Source organism: Aquila chrysaetos, chromosome 23 (genome assembly GCF_900496995.4).
Source record: "Aquila chrysaetos chrysaetos chromosome 23, bAquChr1.4, whole genome shotgun sequence".
NCBI lineage: Eukaryota > Metazoa > Chordata > Aves > Accipitriformes > Accipitridae > Aquila > Aquila chrysaetos.
The window spans coordinates 16,908,475-16,926,715 of NC_044026.1; the positions used below are offsets into that span (position 1 = coordinate 16,908,475).

General features: G+C 47.3%; 1 protein-coding gene across 4 annotated transcripts in view; it reads left to right on the top strand.

The window, feature by feature from the left end:
- CLCN4 (chloride voltage-gated channel 4) overlaps nt 1-18,241 on the top strand; it is a 47,618-nt gene that overhangs the window by 815 nt on the left and 28,562 nt on the right. For 2 of the 4 annotated variants that reach the window (XM_029999012.1, XR_003921193.1), the window contains 2 exons: nt 15,584-15,735; nt 16,082-16,181. In XM_029999012.1, coding sequence (XP_029854872.1) covers nt 15,584-15,735; nt 16,082-16,181 — 252 coding nt within the window. Of the gene's footprint in view, nt 1-2,433; nt 2,568-3,567; nt 3,646-15,583; nt 15,736-16,081; nt 16,182-18,241 lie in introns of those variants that run through there. The other 2 variants (XM_029999014.2, XM_029999013.1) reach the window with 2 other exon arrangements.

Here is an 18,241-nt window from a genome sequence, read left to right on the forward strand (position 1 = left end):
GCATAAAATTACTATTCCATGTCTCGGGCACGGTGTTTGTGTTACAGTGTGTGTCTTGCGGCACAGAAGTTCTGTCGTGGTTTAACCCCAGCCGGCAGCTCAGCACCACGCAGCTGCTCGCTCGCTCCCCCCCCACCCAGTGGGATGGGGGAGAGAATCAGAAAAAAAAAGGTAAAACTCGTGGGTTGAGATAAGAGCAGTTTAATAGAACAGAAAGGAAGAAACTAATAATGGCAATAGTAACAATAATAAAATGACAATAATAATAAAAGAATTGGAGTATGCAAAACAAGTGATGCACAATGCAATTGCTCACCACTCGCTGACCCATGCCCAGTTAGTTCCCAAGCAGCGATCCGGGCAGGCCAACTCCCCCCAGTTTACATACTGGACATGACGTCACATGGTATGGAATACCCCTTTGGCCAGTTTGGGTCAGCTGCCCTGGCTGTGTCCCCTCCCAACTCCTTGTGCCCCTCCAGCCTTCTCGCTGGCTGGGCAGGAGAAGCTGAAAAATCCTTGACTTAGTCTAAACTCTGCTTAGCACCAACTGAAAATATCAGTGTGTTATCAACATTCTTCTCATACTGAACCCAAAACATAGCACTGTACCAGCTACTACAAAGAAAATTAACGCTATCTATCCCAGCCCAAACCAGGACAAGTTCCCAGGTATAGATGTTTCTGTCTGACCAACTAAATGCTGCTTGCTGTTTTCTGTATTTCCCTCTCGTAAACTGATTAAGGAAAACTACAGTTACATTATCAAGGAAATAAATTAAGTACTCAGTGTTTAACTTCCTCCACAGAATTCAGTTGGCCTATTAATAATGGGCGCAAAGAACAGACACTAGCAGAAGTTAGGACTTCAATCGCTTTTCCACACTTCACTGACATGGTTATACTACGCCTGGGGCTGTTCCTGATCTAAGAGTGGCAGAGAACTGTGATCTGCAGTGCTGTGTATGAAGGGTGTAATCAAATCTCTTCTCTAACGGCATGCTTCTCGCTCCAGGAAGGTGTGGGAACTTCAGGGGAAGCAAGCTAAGTGTTCAAATTTCATAATAAAATCCAAATGTGGCTTCTGCGTGGGGAGTACGTATCAGACATAAGGAGTACAGGAACTTTCTTCAGCTTATAGACAAGATGCGGAGGAGTTGTGTAGCCATTCTGAAAAAAGGTTTTCTACGCTCTCTATCAGCTGGCTTGCTTTGTTGGGCCGGGCTGCCTGCTTAGCTCACCCATAAATGTTTATGTCCCATAAAACACACTGGGACAAAAAGGTTTTCCAAAGCCGCATTCCTTAGCCTTTGAAGTGAGTGGAAGTCACGCGTGCACCTTCAGTTACCCGTGGATATTTTCATGGGTGCTTGTGCAAGATCTCCCTCTACCAGCTGTTGCATCTGCTTGGTAACAGAAAGCACGTCCCTGGATACCCTTAAGGGTAAAACCAGTCGGCACAATATTCAGATATGGGAAAAGGAGCAGTAAGGTGAATGTCCTGAAATAAAACACATTGCACGTGTACAAACACGTACCCGGTCTTCACAAAGAACGGCTGCAGCCTCTGCCTTGCAGAACGTGATTCTGGTGGCTTGTACAACATTTCTACAATCAGAACTTTTGAAATTATTATTTTGTTGTACAACTGAAATACGTTGTAGTGTATAATAAAATCCTTAAAAACAAAAAAACAACCCGCCAAAATCCCCCCCAAATGTGGTTCTGAGATGTAATACTCAGTTAACCAAAATGTGAAAGTCAGGGTAATTGTTTTGTTTTAAATAAAACATTTTAGGATGTTCTAGTTTTAAAATATTTGATGGGAAAACCTAAGCAGAAGTTTTGGAAAGGAAAATCAGGCTGCCATATAGGAGAGGATCTTCGAAGCAGCGACAGTTGCACTGAAGAAAAGGCAGACGGCTGCAAGAGGAGTGATGGATGGATGGTGGGGAGAACGAAGGAGTGAAGGTAACAGGGATGAAACCTTTGAGGTAAGATTGTAAAGCTTAAGTATGACACAGACGATGGAGGGAGGTCAGTCTGGATAAGCTTGAAATGGAGCACTGGGAGAAGGGGAAACGCAAGGGGTGCTGGAATTGTGGTTTGTCTCATTTCCAAGCTGCTGTGATTACATATTTCGTAAAGATGAAAGAAAATACGACACCTGGGCGTTGCTGCAGATGCAACAGGGATACTTCTTGCTTTGCACGCAGCATACTTACTACGCTTTTTCCCCGGGAAAAACCGTGGTCCTTACTGCTGTCGCAACAAAATCCGCAACCCCTTTTAAAAATAACGAGCTCGGGTTGGGGGCGGGGGGAAGCAGCACGTGTGCTGATGGTGACCGACTAGGTAGGGCAGGGTAAAGGAGCTTGCGGCTTAATCCTGCTGGATTACAGCCTGGTCCGTCTCCTGTCAGATATCCTATAGACGGAGGATGCAGTCACATGATCGTTACTGCTTCCTCCCCATGACATCACTGCTCTTGCAGCCATACCACCCAAGAAAGGATGCTCTAAAAAAAAAAAATCTTTGGGACTAGGCTAAATGATGTGGCATTGCAGGTAAGCAACAGAATTCTTGGAAAAAAAATCGCTTTCCCGCTTGCTCTCGTGCTGCCGTCCCCGAGCGCCGGCTCCGTCGGGCAGAGTTTCCGCTGGGAAAGCGAGCGGCTTTTTCTGCAAGCAGAGGGTTTGCAGGTGCAGAGGCTGCCGGCCGGCTCCGTGCTGACGGCTCCGCTGGAAACGCTGCCGGACGGGCTTTAACGCTGAAGAAGGCCCTTTGTCCCTGTGTTTTGCTACGGCCGCTTCGGGTGTCTGCTGAATTCTGGATTTACGCGAGCAGCCATCATCATCCAGTCGCGCGGAGGGAGAGCGGCTCTAGTGTTTTGCTTGCATTCCCTGCTTTTTTTTTTTTTTTTTTTTTTCCTGGGTGCCTAAAGAAAGTGGTTGTTGTACAGATAGATGTGTCTGAGCTTATAAAGGAATGAGGATTAACTTGCTCAGGGGGCTAGTAGATTTATTTGGGGAAACAAGCTTTTCCTTTATTGTTAATTTTTGCTGACCTGGTTTGAAAGCACCTAGTCTGGCAGGTTTCCTGCGTAATTTGCAGGTAGGTTTTGCTTGTCGTCCAATATAAGCCTGAAAAATTCTTTTCCAGAAGGAACATAAGAGATGACAAGCAGATTTTTGCTTCTTACGCAAAATGCCAGTCACCAAAAGGCTGAAAAGTCCGTGCCAAACTGCTTTTTTGGACTGTTAGTATTTATATAAGCAAAGTCCAGAGTCTGTTTTCTTTTCCTGGTGTGGGTGTTTAATTATGTACTCTATACAAATATATGAAGACATATATTTGTGGAGAAAAAAATGGTGACTTTTCTGGGGTGGGTTTTTTCTGTATTGCTTTTTTAATATATTTTAGGGGTTTTTAAAATATGTTACTACTTTTTAAAATTATTCTAATACAATTGTTAGAATGCAAGAAGCTAAACTAAATTTTAAGCTTATACTAGTCAGAAAAATAAAATTATACCTTTTTTTTTTTTTTTTTTTTTGCTTTTTTAAGAATGCTGATAAATAATTCTGTGCCTTTGCCAGAGAACGGAGGATGACTCAGCCACAGCTTCATCAGGCATAGAGTCAGGTGACTTTTCACTCCTAGTCTACAGGAAGTTTTCTTATTCTTGAAAATCCTGTTCTTTGTTTAAATAAATTTTTCCCAGTATTGGAAAAATCTGAAAATTCAGCAGGCCTAGGGTCTCTCTGTGCTCACCCTTAGAATCGTGGGGGAGATTTTAGATCTCCTGTGCTGAAGGAGGTTGTACGTCCTAGTGAAAGGTTAATTCTGGTTCCCAGTGATCAGGTATGCAGTAGTGTCAGGATCAGAAAATAAGGGGGGGGGGGGGGGAAGTGCATAATGAATTATTGAAATGAAGTAAGAAAGGACAATGGTTCTTCAAAACTGAAAAGAAAAATAAATTTCCATTTTAGTTTTCTTCACCAGAACCTCTGGTTTTTTTTCCAAGACTGAGCGAACCTCAGAAGCGACAGACACACAGAGCCGTCGCTGTTGGAGGTGGCGGGGAGGGTGGCATCCTGACAGCGCCGGTGCTGGGCTCCTTCCCCTGGCTCCCTCGGACGTTAAGGCTGGGTCGATTCTCGCCGGCCGCGAGCCGAGCCACGCGTGGGTTTCCCAGCCGCGGCGGGTTCCCCTCCGCCCCGGATCGCACTGGGATGCCCTGCGGAAACACGCGCGGGGCGGTGGTTCTCCTGGTCTCCCGACTGGAGTCAGGCGTCTTTTGTGCAACCACTGACAGGGTGCCGGCCTTAAACGTGTGTGGGGGCACCTCGGAAATTAAGGACTCAAGTCCTTTAACAGTTATTTAGCATAAAAGCGTGACCCTGGAAACACCCCCGGGTGGAGGGGTCTCTGCCGGGGTGCCGTGCCCCGGCTCCAACTCGCGGTTCCACGGGTGCTCGGCCCCCGCAGGCGTCGGGGTCTGCCTTGCGAAGGTCGTACCTTCTCAGAGGTAGCGCTGGTGGCTTTGAGGACTGGAGGAGGAGGAGGGGACGGCGTTGGAGGGGAGCGTTTGCCCTGGGCTTGGGTCCTTCCCGCTTGCCTGGGGCGAACCGGCTCCCTGCATTGCCGTAACCTCCCCGCTCCGGGAGCCGCTTCAGCGTGGAGCCGTTGGGTGTTGGGATGGAGGGGAAGGCGAGCGGGACCGTGGCTGTAGCCCGGTGCTTGTGCTGGGGAAAGCGGGAGGCTCCCGCTCCCCCACCTCACCCGCGGTTCGGGGCCGTTTTGGTCAGCGTTGTGTCGCGTGAGCTTCTCTCGGGTCTGACCTGCTCGTAGCTCAGCGTGGTGCGCGACCCTCAAACGGCGGCGCGGTGCCCGTAGGTCCTCTTCCAGTTTGCTTTTGCCATCAGGCTGCAGCTTGCAGGGTGCTCAAAGGGGGTGCGTGTGTTCATTCTTCCATTTAGTGAAATGGGACCAGGTTGTAGGAGTCTAATTCGTCTGCGTGCGTGTGTGTGTATACATACGCACCAGGTACGGGGTTTTCTCCGATTTCTTCGCTAGTCCAGCAGAACCAAAAAAAATCACACACAATCATTAATGCCAAAAGAGAAACTCCGGCAGGGTTACGGTAGGCTGCTATTCCTAAAACACTTTCAACATGTTGTTGTCAACCATCACCCCAAGGACAAGGTTTCCCTGTCTTGCAGGTGGGGGGGCTTCCTCTTGGCAGTACGGAGTAACTCGTCTGTAACCGCGCAGCCCATCGGCATCAAACGCAGCAATAAAAACCAGTGCCCTGCAAACAGGAGAACGTTGCCCTCCATCTGTGTGAAAATGACTCACTGCCTCCACTCAAATCTTGAGAAGCGACGTGGTAGAACAGATTAATGGCTTTTCTACTGCAGGTTTAGCAGCTCTATTTCAAGCTGAAGGCTTAAAAAGGTTTTCGGCGAGAGGTGCGTTTAACGCCATTGAACACCCCGTTTCAGGGGAGAGCTTTTTAGGAGTAACTTTATACCAGGGCATTTCCCTTCTGACAGTGCAACTCTGTTCTCTCTGAATGTATTTGCCTTTTTGCAGTCCAAGAACTGTTTCCCCCCCTGCTTAATCCTATCATTTTCTGAGTGAGGAGACAAAGAGCAGCGCTGGAAACCCAAATCTGGTGCTGCAAAGCTCGGCTGCGTGTGGCACGAGGAGGAAAACTGTACAGCACCCTCGACCCTTCAGCCCTGGCTCGGAGCTCTGTGGCAGCAAAACCGGCTGCTCCAGGAGGGAGTTTTCCCCTTTTTTTTGTGAGGAAGGGAACTAGAGGGAAATCAAGAATAGAAACTATAGATGCCGCCACACTGGTAGCCTGATTTCCAGTCTGTCCTGTCTTCTGAAGTTTACTTTCTTACCCCAGATGCTGAAGGCTTTCTGAATTTTATCTAATCAAATCTTGTTTCCTTCAAGAAGCAAGGGCGTGTGGGGTTGATGCAGGCCCGCGGGGCTCATCTGCCCAAGCCGACGGGCTGTTAGCAGAGGGGCATCCTTTAATAGAGATGTTTCAGCTCAGTTAGAAAAATTCAGATGGATGTTCCAGAGCCAGCAATGCTTCCCTCCTGCTTTTTCCACAGCCCCGACATCTACACTAACAACTAAATTTATTGGAGGGATCTTTAAGACTTGCTGGAAACAGATACGTGAGTTTAGCATTTTTTTATTTGGAGCTGATTTTGAGTTATGTGAGTGCAAAAATTCCACTCGGAGCTCACGGGGAAAGAGCTGGGATTTTTTTTCCCCTTCCATTTCTGACATAACTCAGCAGCTGAACTAATTTTGCTCAGACTTTCCAAGAAAACTTGAACAGAGACCAGACACATGATATTTCATACCGAAAGGACTCGGTTTCTGAAGAGACCGTCATCCTGGGGAAGAGCGGGGAGCAGGATGCTGGGGTGAGGTTCGCCTCTCGGAGGAAAAGAAGCGTGCGGACCCAGGGGCCTCCCAGGAGGAAAAAAGGGCGTCAGGCCGTCGCCAAAGGGTCGAGAAGCCCTGATGGTTCATTTATCAGCTCCTGGGGTGCACCGGTGTGCCCCACGTCCCCCAGTGCCTCCCTTCACCTGTGCTCCCAGCCAGCCCCGTTACCTCCCCCGCGCTCGCCCCACGAGCACGTGTGGTGCTTGAGGAGGGGCGGTCAGAGGCTGTGGTTTAGGCTGGAGGAGCGTTCTGTGCCTCGGTTTTCCGCCATTTATCCCAAATGTTCCCTCCTGCCTTCCCCTGCTCTCCCAGGCCCTCTCCCCTGTGATCCGGTGCCCTGTGTTTTTTGAGCTCTGCTGCGGCTTCATCATTTTTTCCATAGAGGTTACTCGGGGTAAAGCTGCACATCAAAGATGTGACTGTATATAGCTTGCCCACACTGTCATAGCAGGAAACTCCTTAATGTGTGTGTGTGGGGGCATACAGTAAAATGCTGCAATATTTTACAGTAACGTTTCCGATACTGCAGCCTGCCTGAGCTTGTGTGGCAGGAGGCTGAGGGTTTGCAGTGCAATTTACTTGAATACGGAGGCTGCGAACTAGTCCTTGAATTGTAGGAAAGATATTTGCCAATTTTAATATCCCGTCTTCCCTCTGTATTTTCCCAATTTAACTATTCTCTGCTTTTTATGTGCCGTATTATGTTTCCAAAAAAGGCTTGTAACTGGGTTCAGCATTTTCATATTTTTCCAGGAGTCTGAACCTTGCTCTGATCCAAGGCCATTTTAACATTTTTTTTAAACACCATCATTAAGACAGAAGGTCAGTAAATCAGTCAGCTTGTTCAGTCTGAGGCTTCTAAGGTGAATAGTCTTAAATTGCCCGCGGATATTTTTCAGCCTGCAGAAAACCGCCTGTTGAACTCGCCGGTGATTCAGCCTGCTTGCCTTTGCCGGAGACATCTTCCTTGCAAAATCACCACCCAAAAGCATCTTACTTCTTGTTTAGAAGAACGTTCCAGAACCGTTTACCTGCCTCCCGTGTCCTGTAGGGTGCAATGTCACCTTGCCATTTCTAGGTCGTCTTCTCCTGCGTGGCGGCTGGTGGAAGGGGAATTACATCCACGCCCGTCGGCCTCCCTGGCTCTGGGCTAAACAGACCTCATCCTCTGACCCCTCCCCAGAAGGCATTGGCCCCTAATCATCTCCATGTACTTTTCATTCATGTCTTTCAAGGCGACCCTGTTAATAATCTTGCTTGCCGCCTTCCTGAGCGATGAGGCCCATTTTCTCCGGGCAGCTGGTGGTGAAGCCCTGCGGTGTAACCGCGCTCAGCTCTAGGAGCTTTCTCCCTCAGCCTTATCCTCTCGCAGCTCTTTCTGGACACCGACTTCTTCAGCTCACGCCGCGGGCAGCGCCGACCTCCTCGTTGCCCGGATTCGAGGCCTGGGTGGGTGGAGAGCGCTCCGTGTCCATCTCTGCCGCTAGGCTTAAATCCCTTGGGATGGGGGGTGGATGGATGCTGGCAGAGCACCCAGCTCTCAAGACGAGGTGCCTTTGCTCGGCCGATCACATCGAGCAGTTAATGGCCATGAGGCTGGGGCACCGTGCTTGGCTGTTTTGAGAATACGGTACCAGGAACGGTCAATACAAGTGTTAAGGGCACAGAGAGCAGCAAATCATCCGCCAGCGTGAAGGGGTCTTGTGATGATTGCCAGTTAGTAAACCAGTAAGACTGCGTTGTTCATTATTGGGTGCTATGGAAAATAAATCCCCAGGATTTTCACAGCCCGCGTGCTCCTCAGTTCGTGCAGTACCTGCTGTCGTGTCGTGCCATAAGAGCACAGCTAAGCTGACCAACCGTTCAGGTCACTGGCGTGCTCAACTGATAGAGTCATGATTGAAATGACCATAAATCACTTCAAAAGCATTGTGTCTGGGGTGGGATCTCCCCTGTGTTATCATTGTATGTATATTGGTACCAGAGCATAGAAAAGCCCTGGGATGCACTGTATTTCTGCTTTTGTGTGTCAGCTAACTCCCACCACATTTGGAAGAGATGGAACAGATGATGCTTTGGATGCCCTGGAAAAGTCACTCCAAACAAATGTGAATTGAGGAACTTGCAAATGACCTTTAGGCTTTTGCTTTCTTTCCCCAGCCTCTTGCCACGTTCGCTTCTTTCTTATGCTACAGCAGGAGAGTCGCTGAAGACAGGTATGCTTTGCTGCCTGCACGCTCTGATGTTTCACGTAGCAATCCCCCACCGCTGTCTTCAAGGAAAACGGCGTGCAGATGAAAGTGTGTAGGTGAATGTTCATCTGCTAGAAACATTTGAAGTGTTGAAGTAATTCAGTAACTGTGATCTGCTGAAAGTAACTCAAAACTTGTTGGAATTGCATTAAAAAACATACTGCCTGCCTCAGTGTAATGTGTCCAATTAAAACAGAAAACAGGATGAGGAGAACGTAGCATGGAACTAGCATGTCTAGTAGCAATAGGCCAGGGCCAAGACTTTTCCTTTGATGACTGTTCAGCTAGTTATTTCCCATCAGTGTACTTTTCAGCTTCTTTGAACCATGGGAAGTTTTGGCCTGTGCTTGCCATGTCAAATCCATTTCAGATCCGATCAGTCAGTCAATACCTAGAATGTCAGTTCACCGAGAGAGCTCTTCTAGCTGTGGCTTTTACATTTGCACATGCTGTAACAGTGCTATAAAGCCGAGAAGTTGTCAGCATTTCCATCGTAAATGCAATTTATTGATCTTCTATAAAACTTAGCTCCAAGCTGCAGTGTATCATACAGTTGGTCCCAGTCACATACTCACAGTGAGACATGCAGGAAAAACATGACCTTAAAGATGATAGTACTACTGCCTTTTGGTTCTTTAAAAAATAACAAAAAGTAAGTAAATGTACCAGAAGAGGCCTGCAGTCCATGCAGTACCTGCTGTGCTTGTTGGCATGTCCCGGCTGTCAGGCAGCTTCTGTACGTTGTTTGCACTAATCTCTTCTTTGCTTTCTTTACATAGGAGGGAGGCTTCAGTGATTACTTACTCAAAAATTACCTGGCTTCCTACAGTCATCAAGCCTCATGGGCTTATCTTTGGACTTGCTCTTTTGACCCTTACCTCTGGCTGCTCTCATGCAGCACCTCCGACCGATGTTTGTAGGGCAAGGTCTCTTTCTTTCTGGCTTCAGAGTATCGTGCGCCAAGCATGGCTAGCTGGGAGATCGGGGACTGAACAGCAGGCTGACCTGGCCCAAGGTTTCTGGAAGACACCCAGGGTTATGTGGCAGCCAGGAGAGCCTCTATCAAGAGGCACAATTGCCAGTCTAGCAGTGTGATCTCTCTCGATTTGTGAATCGATGCTTGCCAGGACCTTGCTCGGCATACAGGACCACGGTAGTCTGGCATGGGTCTAAATTCAGGGAATCTGCTAACCAGAACCCCCTGAGTTCAGGAGGTTTCCTCATTCAGTTTTTAGCAAGAACCTGTTTACAGTTCTTAAAGCTGAGTGTTGACAAAAATGTTCGGTTGTAGATACGCTAAGCAAGTCAGTAAAATGAGAGCTCACTGTTGAAAGCTGAAGAAGGATCTCTACTGTATTGCAGGGAATAAAATGGCAGATGTAATTCAAAGTCAATAAAGGCAAAGCAATGGGGAAAACGTCCCTAAGAGACCACAGAACGATGGGCTCCAAACTGGCCACTGCCTCTCATGGAGCATAGCCTGGAGTCGTGGCAGACTGCTCAGTGAAAATGTTGGATGTCTGCCCTAGGAAAAGCTGCTGGAATGCCAGGAATTATTAGGAAAAGAATAGGGGACTAAGCAGGAAACATTTGCCCTTGCACAAATTCTGTTGCATCAGCATCTGGAAAAGTAGTGGAAAGGACAGCAAGGACATCTAAGACATAGAACAACAAAGGGAGAAAATACATATGTCAAACAGTCAACTCAGCAAGATTCAACACCTTTCAGTGTATATAAGTTCTGTCAGAGTATCTTAGATGCTCAGTTGTTAGAAGTGGCTATGAGTTGCGTTTGTTACTAATTTCGCATGTAATGGTATTGCAATGTTTTCTTTTGAATTGGTAGTGTCGGACGCATTTGATGAGATGTGGATGTCTACTTCTGACATCTCTTTGTAATCAGGAAACAGAAATTAGCACTCTGGGAAACAATCTGTCTCATTCTAATGTAAATATCTAAAATAAATCAGATAAATTGCATCTGAATAGAATTTACTTCCTCTCATCAGCTATGAAAGGAGTCTAGATTTTAGTGTCCAGAGTCTAGTGCAGATTTCTCATGCTAGATGAGACAGCTCGCACCACGAATGCTCGTGCTTTTGCCATCATCAGAGTGGATTGCTGCAGTATACCTGACTACCATTCATGTTGGGATGAGATTAATTTGCCCTTAACCTATATGTATTAAATTAAAATATCTATAACTGAGTTATTTGTGTAAGGCTCCAGTTCTGCTGGCAGAACTGGAAGCATCTCTGCAGGCATCTCTAAGAGGGCAAGTTAGCTTATTCTGAAATAAACTTTGGACATTATTTCAGATGCCGAAGTAAGGTGAGATAAAGAAATGCAAAATAAAGAGAAAGTGACACTTACGGTGTTTAGTGTTAGGACATAAGATGGGAACTCTGTAGTACTCAGTTCAGAAGTGCTATAGCTAGGTTTTATTTGCTAAAATTGGGTTTTGCATAATCTGATACCACATCTCTGCTTTCAGAAGCGTAGTACCTTAAGTGAACTTTAAGGCTAATAATCATCCCACTAGCTGCAATTTCCAGGTATTGGTACGCTACCTAGAGTTCAAAGTTTGTTTGTTTTCTTAGTCTTCCATGGCCCTGTGGTCTCTAGCACATTTTTCTCTTCCCTGGACGTGTTGTGTAGCACGTATTTTTGGGGTAGATTCAGGCTGAGATTGTAATTATCCTACATACTTGTGGTCTGGCCCAGTATTATCCATCACAATACTGTCATGTGCTGGGCATTGACAACATACTTAGAAAGCTATTTTTTATGTGATATAACTAGCACATTGGGTAGTTTTCTTGTAGTATTAAGGAAAACTTGCCAACGCTTTCAGCACAAGAGTTCGCAGAAGTTTGTTTACGTAGCGGGGGGGCTGCTTCGTGCAGGCAAGCGGTCTGAACGGCATGTTCTTTACAGGTCCTTCTTCGCTATAGGGGAAGAATAGGGTGAAGTAAATGACCTGCAAAATATCACAGCATTACGAAATAATAGCACGGTCTAATCCTTTCACCTCATTTCAGCTTCCCATTCCAGTCCTCCATCATGGTTTACAAGACACTGAACTCAAAGTCCACTTGCAACTTCAGCTCCCTGGCGTCAGCCACAGCATCCCACCTTCAGACTCTCGTTTCCCTTAGCAAATGTAGGAGCGTGCTCTCATCTGTTTGGAGAAGTATTGCTATTCTCAGCTGTCACTCCTCTTAACTGCTGCTTTTTAAATCGCTTCAATCCTGCGGCAGCTTATTTGTGCCCAGCAGTGCCGTGTGGGACCCCTGCTCTGCAGTTGGTTTCCTTCCCCACGCTGCAACTCCCTTGCTCGATTCTCTTTCAGACAAACATGCCACGGTGCTTGGAGATTACTTGATTTCCGCACTTAAAGAGACTTCTATAGCATTACAATGGTGACCTGCTGGTTGCCTGTAAGATAATGCTTTTCTCAGCAGCTTGTGCTGAGCACATTGTCTGTGTTGTCCAAAAAGTCCTGCCCAGTGGAGTGCAAAGAGCAGACCCTGACAAAGCTGAGTATTCACGCTTGTTACATCCCTAAAGTCCCCACCAGGGAAAAAAATTAAATGGAGAGGATTCAAGTAAAACAGTTGAAAATGGAGAGAGGAGGAAAAAAAGGCAGTAAATAAAGGGCACCGAGCAGAGCAGCAGGGTGTATGGACAGTTGATTAAAAGCCTATCTGCCACGGTTTTGCCTGTTCCAATTACAAAATTGGGAAATTTCCTCACATTCAAAGATCCAAATTCTTTACTCATGAAATCCCCGTTTCCATACCTGATGAAGGAAAGTGGGTAGCAGTCGTTGCTAGTACCGTGCTAGCCTCATCAGTGACCTGTAAAAGTTATCTTGGGTCTGTCAAGGAGCTACAGGTTCTGCAGGGTCAGTTCTATAAAACCCGTAAAGTCTGTATCTGTCCCCATTTTTTCTTACATGTTTTAATGTGGTTTTTTTCTCCTAACCCCCCATTAGTTGTTTTTTTTAGGCTTGCCATTTCGGATTACAAACCCTCGGTACTCTCTGGAAGACCCCATTTCCCAGGCGCCTAATTTAGTACGGCTGGGATCAATCACTCTTTAGAGGCACGCTTTGTGAAGTGATGTAGAAGTGCATGGCCGCCTCCTCCAGCCGTCCTGGCCCAGGACCCTCCTGCCCGGCTGCTGGACCCCAGTCCACGGCCCCGGGGTCTCTGCCCGCGCTGGGGGACACGGCTGCCGCTTTCCCGTGTGCAGGTTCAACCAGTAGCAAAGCCAAGCATGTATCCCAGAGGCACACGTATAATTAATAGCTCTTCAATTAGTGTGAGTGGTGGGGTTTGTTTCTTGCCACGGTCTCCATGTTTGCTCTGTCAGGTCTGTGTCTTTGTATTTTGTTTCTGGTTTCCCCTCTTTTTCCTATAGTTTCCTAACTGACAAGGTCCCCGATCGCAAAACCTCACTGGAATAGACATTCGCACACTCCCACATGCGCTTGTCAGTGAGTGTGACTGACCAGGTTTGGTTCTGTTTTGGGGTTGTGTGGTGGGGTTTTGGTGACGGGTGAGGGTCCGCAGGGCCAGCTCCTGTGAGAAGCTGCTGGAAGCTCCCCCGGCTCCGAGCCGGACCCGCCGCTGGCCCAGGCCGAGCCCGTCAGGGACAGTGGAAACACCTGTGGGAGAGCAGATTTAAGAGGGGAAACCTGCAGGGAGTGGGGGATTGGGATGGGAGAGGAACCCCTCTGCGGGTACCGAGGTCAGGGAGGAAGGCAGGAGGGGATGCCCCCGCAGCCCATGGAGGAGCCCACACCAGAGGAGGGGATGCCCCCCAGGATGGCCGGGACTCCATGGGGAAGCCCGTGCTGGAGCAGGCTGTGCCTGAAGGACTGCAGCCCGGGGAAAGGACCCACGCCAGGGGAGTTTGTGAGGAACTGCAGCCCACGGGAAGGACTCACCTTGGAGAAGTTGGTGGAGGACTGTCTCCCGTGGGAGACACCCCACGGCGGAGCAGGAACGAGTGCGGAGGAGTCCTCCTCCCCCTGAGGAGGAAAGAGCGGCAGAGACCAGGTGTGAGGAACCGACCCCAGCCCCCATTCCCCGAGGAGGGAGAGAGAACCAGGAGTGGGGCTGAGGTGGGAAGGAGGGGGGGTGGGAGGAAGGCGTTCTAAGAGCTGGTTTTACTTCTCATTATCCTTGTTTTGGTTTGATTGGTAGTAAATGAAATTGATGTTGTTTCTTCCCCAAGTTGAGCCTGTCTTTTGCCCGTGCCCATAAGTGGGGAGTGATCCCTCCCTGTCCTTGTCTCAACCCACAAGCTTTTCTTTATATTTTCTTCTCATCCCACCGTGGCTGGGGAGGAGGAGTGAGAGAATGGCTTTGTGGTGCTTTGTTACCGGCTGGGCTTAAACCACAACAGGTTCCCATCACTGCCTCCCTTAGCATTTGCATCACGTTTGTGTCCCTGTATGTTCTTGTTCAGGCTTCCTCCTTTGCTTATAATCCTTTGTCGCATTCAAAAAGGTCCTTGACCCCGATACCTTTAAAGGAGCAGGCACTCACCCTTACACACGTCTTTCTCTGTCTCTAAAGGCAGCCTAGGTGGTTCTTATAGTCCAGACATGAAACTTTTGGATGGCTGAAGTTAAGTTGGATGAATCCAACTGTGTGCCTCAACTACCTCATTTAATCGATTCTCATGCTACTAAAGGTGCCTCTCGTTGGGAACGATGTCAGCCATTTCTGGAGCTTGTCATATTAGTGACTACTTTGGGACCTGACCTTTAAGGGAGATAACAGTCATTTTTGCACCTAGCCAGATGTTGCTGAGCTCTTTGTGGGAAAAAGAGGACCGGTGGTTATGAGTTAACTTTTTCATGCTTTGCTTATGTGGATTGCATGAACAAGGTATAGTTTCCAGGGCTTCAGAGCAATGGGCATGGATGTTTCTCTGCTTTTGTATTGGTAGTCTGTAAACCCAGAGAGCATGTCCCCAAAAACTTCTGGGCTGAAAATGGCTTGTGTGTCACACTCTAGAGTATATATTATTTCACAGCCTACTTTGATCTCCTTTTTAACTACCAAATGCCTCTGGTAACTGCTTGTTATAGTTTGGGGATAGGTATCTTTATTCTTGTGCTCTAGCAGGACATGTGGTGGCTGTTTGTCCCCCTGCTTTCTTAAAAGCAAATTTGGAAAGTTTGTTTATGGGACAGAAGGTAACCACTCAGGTTCTCCCAAGAATAGTTCTTCTCCTAGGCCTTGAAAAGCAAACTTGAAGGAGATACTGCATTTCCAGACCTGATGCAGCGTAGACATACCGTGATCTCGAGATTTGCCTTCTGAGCAGTGGAAGGGAAGCGGATGAATGCAGGGAGCATGCAAAACTAGACACTATTACAGTGTTATGACTAATGGTGCTATGTAAAATCTGCAGTTCATGATGAATGGTAAATTCTAGTGTATCACCTGTTTTCGGAGCTGGTGACCTTGCCTACTCGATGATCTCGCTGCAGGCAGAGCACTTCTTTCAGCGTGTGATCAGGATGTATCATTGCAGAAGAAGCCCAGAACCATCCTGGATTTTGGGGCTCTGTTTTCAGGAAAGCTGATATTTCTGCACTTGGACACTGTGCTTTTTGTATGTGCTTTTTAGGGTTTGCTAAGCTGTTGAAGTAGTCTTCAGCAAAATGCTTTTTCTAGTGGCAATGCATAGATTGCAGTAAGTGCGCACCAGGACTGCTGACTCGTGCTCTGTTGACTTTGTGGTTTGTGGAGGTATTTTGGAAAACTTGATTCTGAAACGTCTGGCAAAGCTTCCTGAATTTATTGACATACTTGTTTTTCCTGTACATACAGACTCTAATATGGTCAATGCAGGAGACATGAATGGTTCTGGCAACCTGATGGATTTTCTGGATGAACCTTTCCCCGATGTTGGAACTTACGAAGATTTCCACACCATTGACTGGCTGCGGGAGAAATCGCGTGACACTGACCGCCATAGAAAGGTAAAGGTGTCTGGCTTTGATGCATTGCGGTCCCTGGGTTACAGCCATCCTGGTGGTGAGAAAAACAAGCAGTTTTCCCAAGTTATTGCTTCCTACCTTGTTCTATGTCTTGAGGAGGACTTCTAAAAATATGGATGTGGTATGTCTTGAGTGTGTAAATATGAAAGGGCTTCCAGCAACTTAATCAGCAGAGCATCTCTAAAAAGTGATTGGGACTGGGGGGAGTACAGAGTAGAGAAATTGCATATACCTTCTAGGAAGTTAAATATTTTTTGTTTTAAACATTTTACATTAAAACTGTGTCAGCCTGAATCTGCAACATGTCTATATATATGTTTAATTTCAGATTACAAGCAAAAGTAAGGAATCCATATGGGAGTTCATCAAGAGTTTGCTGGATGCCTGGTCAGGATGGGTTGTAATGCTTCTCATAGGACTACTGGCAGGTATGTGTGTGTTAGCATTACAGTTATGCCCGAAACCGTCTTGCCCAATTTTGCTGCAGTGCCATCTGCTTCTCTTTTTACTTCATTGTCTCTCCACTGATGTTTCAAGCTAAAAAGACAGCCATGGATCCATGCAGTTAGAATCCTTAATAAAAATACCCACTTGCAAAGTCTCCTGCTGAGTGCTGACCTAGAAAAAATGTTACTCACCAGTAGAGGGATTTTTCTATTGCTTTTGGAAATACACATCTGAGCGCTTTACACTCGATGGGCTACTTTGACTTTCTGAACCTTTGATTCACAGAAGTCAATTTTATTGGTAAGGTTATCTTCTTTATATATGCATGAAGGGAAAATACAGTTTCAGACTCAGTTTCAGATCTGCTTCCAGGCCAGGCAGACATTACATATTTAACAGCCTGCTCAAACTCAGATGGCAAATTCATTACTTTCCCAAATTGCTCCTGTCTTCTGCTCAGTTTAGCACATCTTCCAACTTGGAAAGCTGCACTTCTCTTACCAAGTTGAAACAGCTGCTATTTTTTATGCTTTTTCAGTGATGTCAGGGTGCTCTTTGTATCATGCTGCTTGGTAAAAGCATGATGTGAAGTTTCACAATTTCCAAGTGGTGTGAATTTCCTGCTTACCAACTGTCAAGTTAATATGTTTATTACAGTTGTTCAGGAGCCTCAGAAGTACTAGGGAAGTTCTTGAGAAAACGTTGCTGAAGTGACATTTTTGGCAAATTACGTTATTGTGTAAAGATACACTTGTTTCCACAAAAGCTTTGATGGGAGGGTGTGATGGGAAGAGAGTCTGATAGACTGTGTGAAGGCCAGGGTTGGCCTCATCTGGGGTGAAGAATTCTGCTTGCAAATAAAGTTAGAGCAAGACTTTGAGGGCTCTAGTGTCGTCCCACAAGCTGGTCAGCAATCCCCTCTCTCATACAGAGAACATGGTATACACTCACACGCTCCCATTTTAGTAAAAATATCCCAGGAGGTTTGTTTCAGTTCTAGTTCGCAATGAAATCTCCTGCTGAAATTCTCAAGGTTGTCGAACGCCAGAGTTGCTGACCTCTGATAAGCTCTAATGCTGGTATGTCCAGCGTGGGAACAGAGGTCGAAGGTAAGCTGCAGCTGAGATGTGTTAGCTTTTGCAACCTTTTCAATGACGAGGGTGCAGAGCAACAAGTTTTACCTCAAAGAGTCAGATCAAATTAGCCTGTTTTTAAACTGGGACAAGGACTTGCGAATCAGCTAGAGAACAAAAATTACCTACGTGCTTGTGATCTGGGCTGAGCCCCGTAGATTTTTTTTTCTGCCTGCTGTTGAAACGACACATGCTCTGTGCCTTCAGCATTTCTGGGACAGGGCAAAGATGGAGAGTCACCATCTCGGCCTCACTGAGGGGTCAACACCCCTTTGATGACTGGCGGGAATTATTGATGAGTGGATGAGGTTTGGGGAGGGAGGAGGTGGGCTTGGCGGTGCAGTCAAGAGGCGTTTCATGTTGTTGCCTTCTCTACTTGAAATACTGCCTGCTCAGAGAAGCCGGCCTGCCACGAGGGCACCTGTGTGATCACACAAGCTTGCATGGACCAGCCTGGCTCCTCTGTGGTCCCTCTTCTCCTGGTGAACAGGCAGAAGCTACCGCTGCTCCAAAGGGAGCAGCCTGGCTCAGCTGCACGGACGTGGGGTGAGCTCTGGAGCAGCTGGGTCCAGGCATCGCCAGAGGCGAGGAGTGTGACGAGGAGTGGGAGAGGAAGGAGAAAGCAGCAGCAGCAGTGCCCAGGGTGTGAGGGTCTTGTGGAGGACCCTGCCCATGCTTTCCCCTTGCTGGGGATGGAGGGCAGCCAGGTGGGACACCTGGGGAAGGGGATGGCAGGGAGCTCCGCATGTTTCCAAAGGCGCTGGACGATTTACCCAGGCCCAGGAGTTTAAAGTGAACCTAACTGATCTAGAAGCTTAAATCCCACCAATCTGGTCAACTGAATCTTTCAGGTTTTGCAACGCTTCAAAGGCTGCACCGCCACAGCTAACACAAGCTGGTGTGGCCAG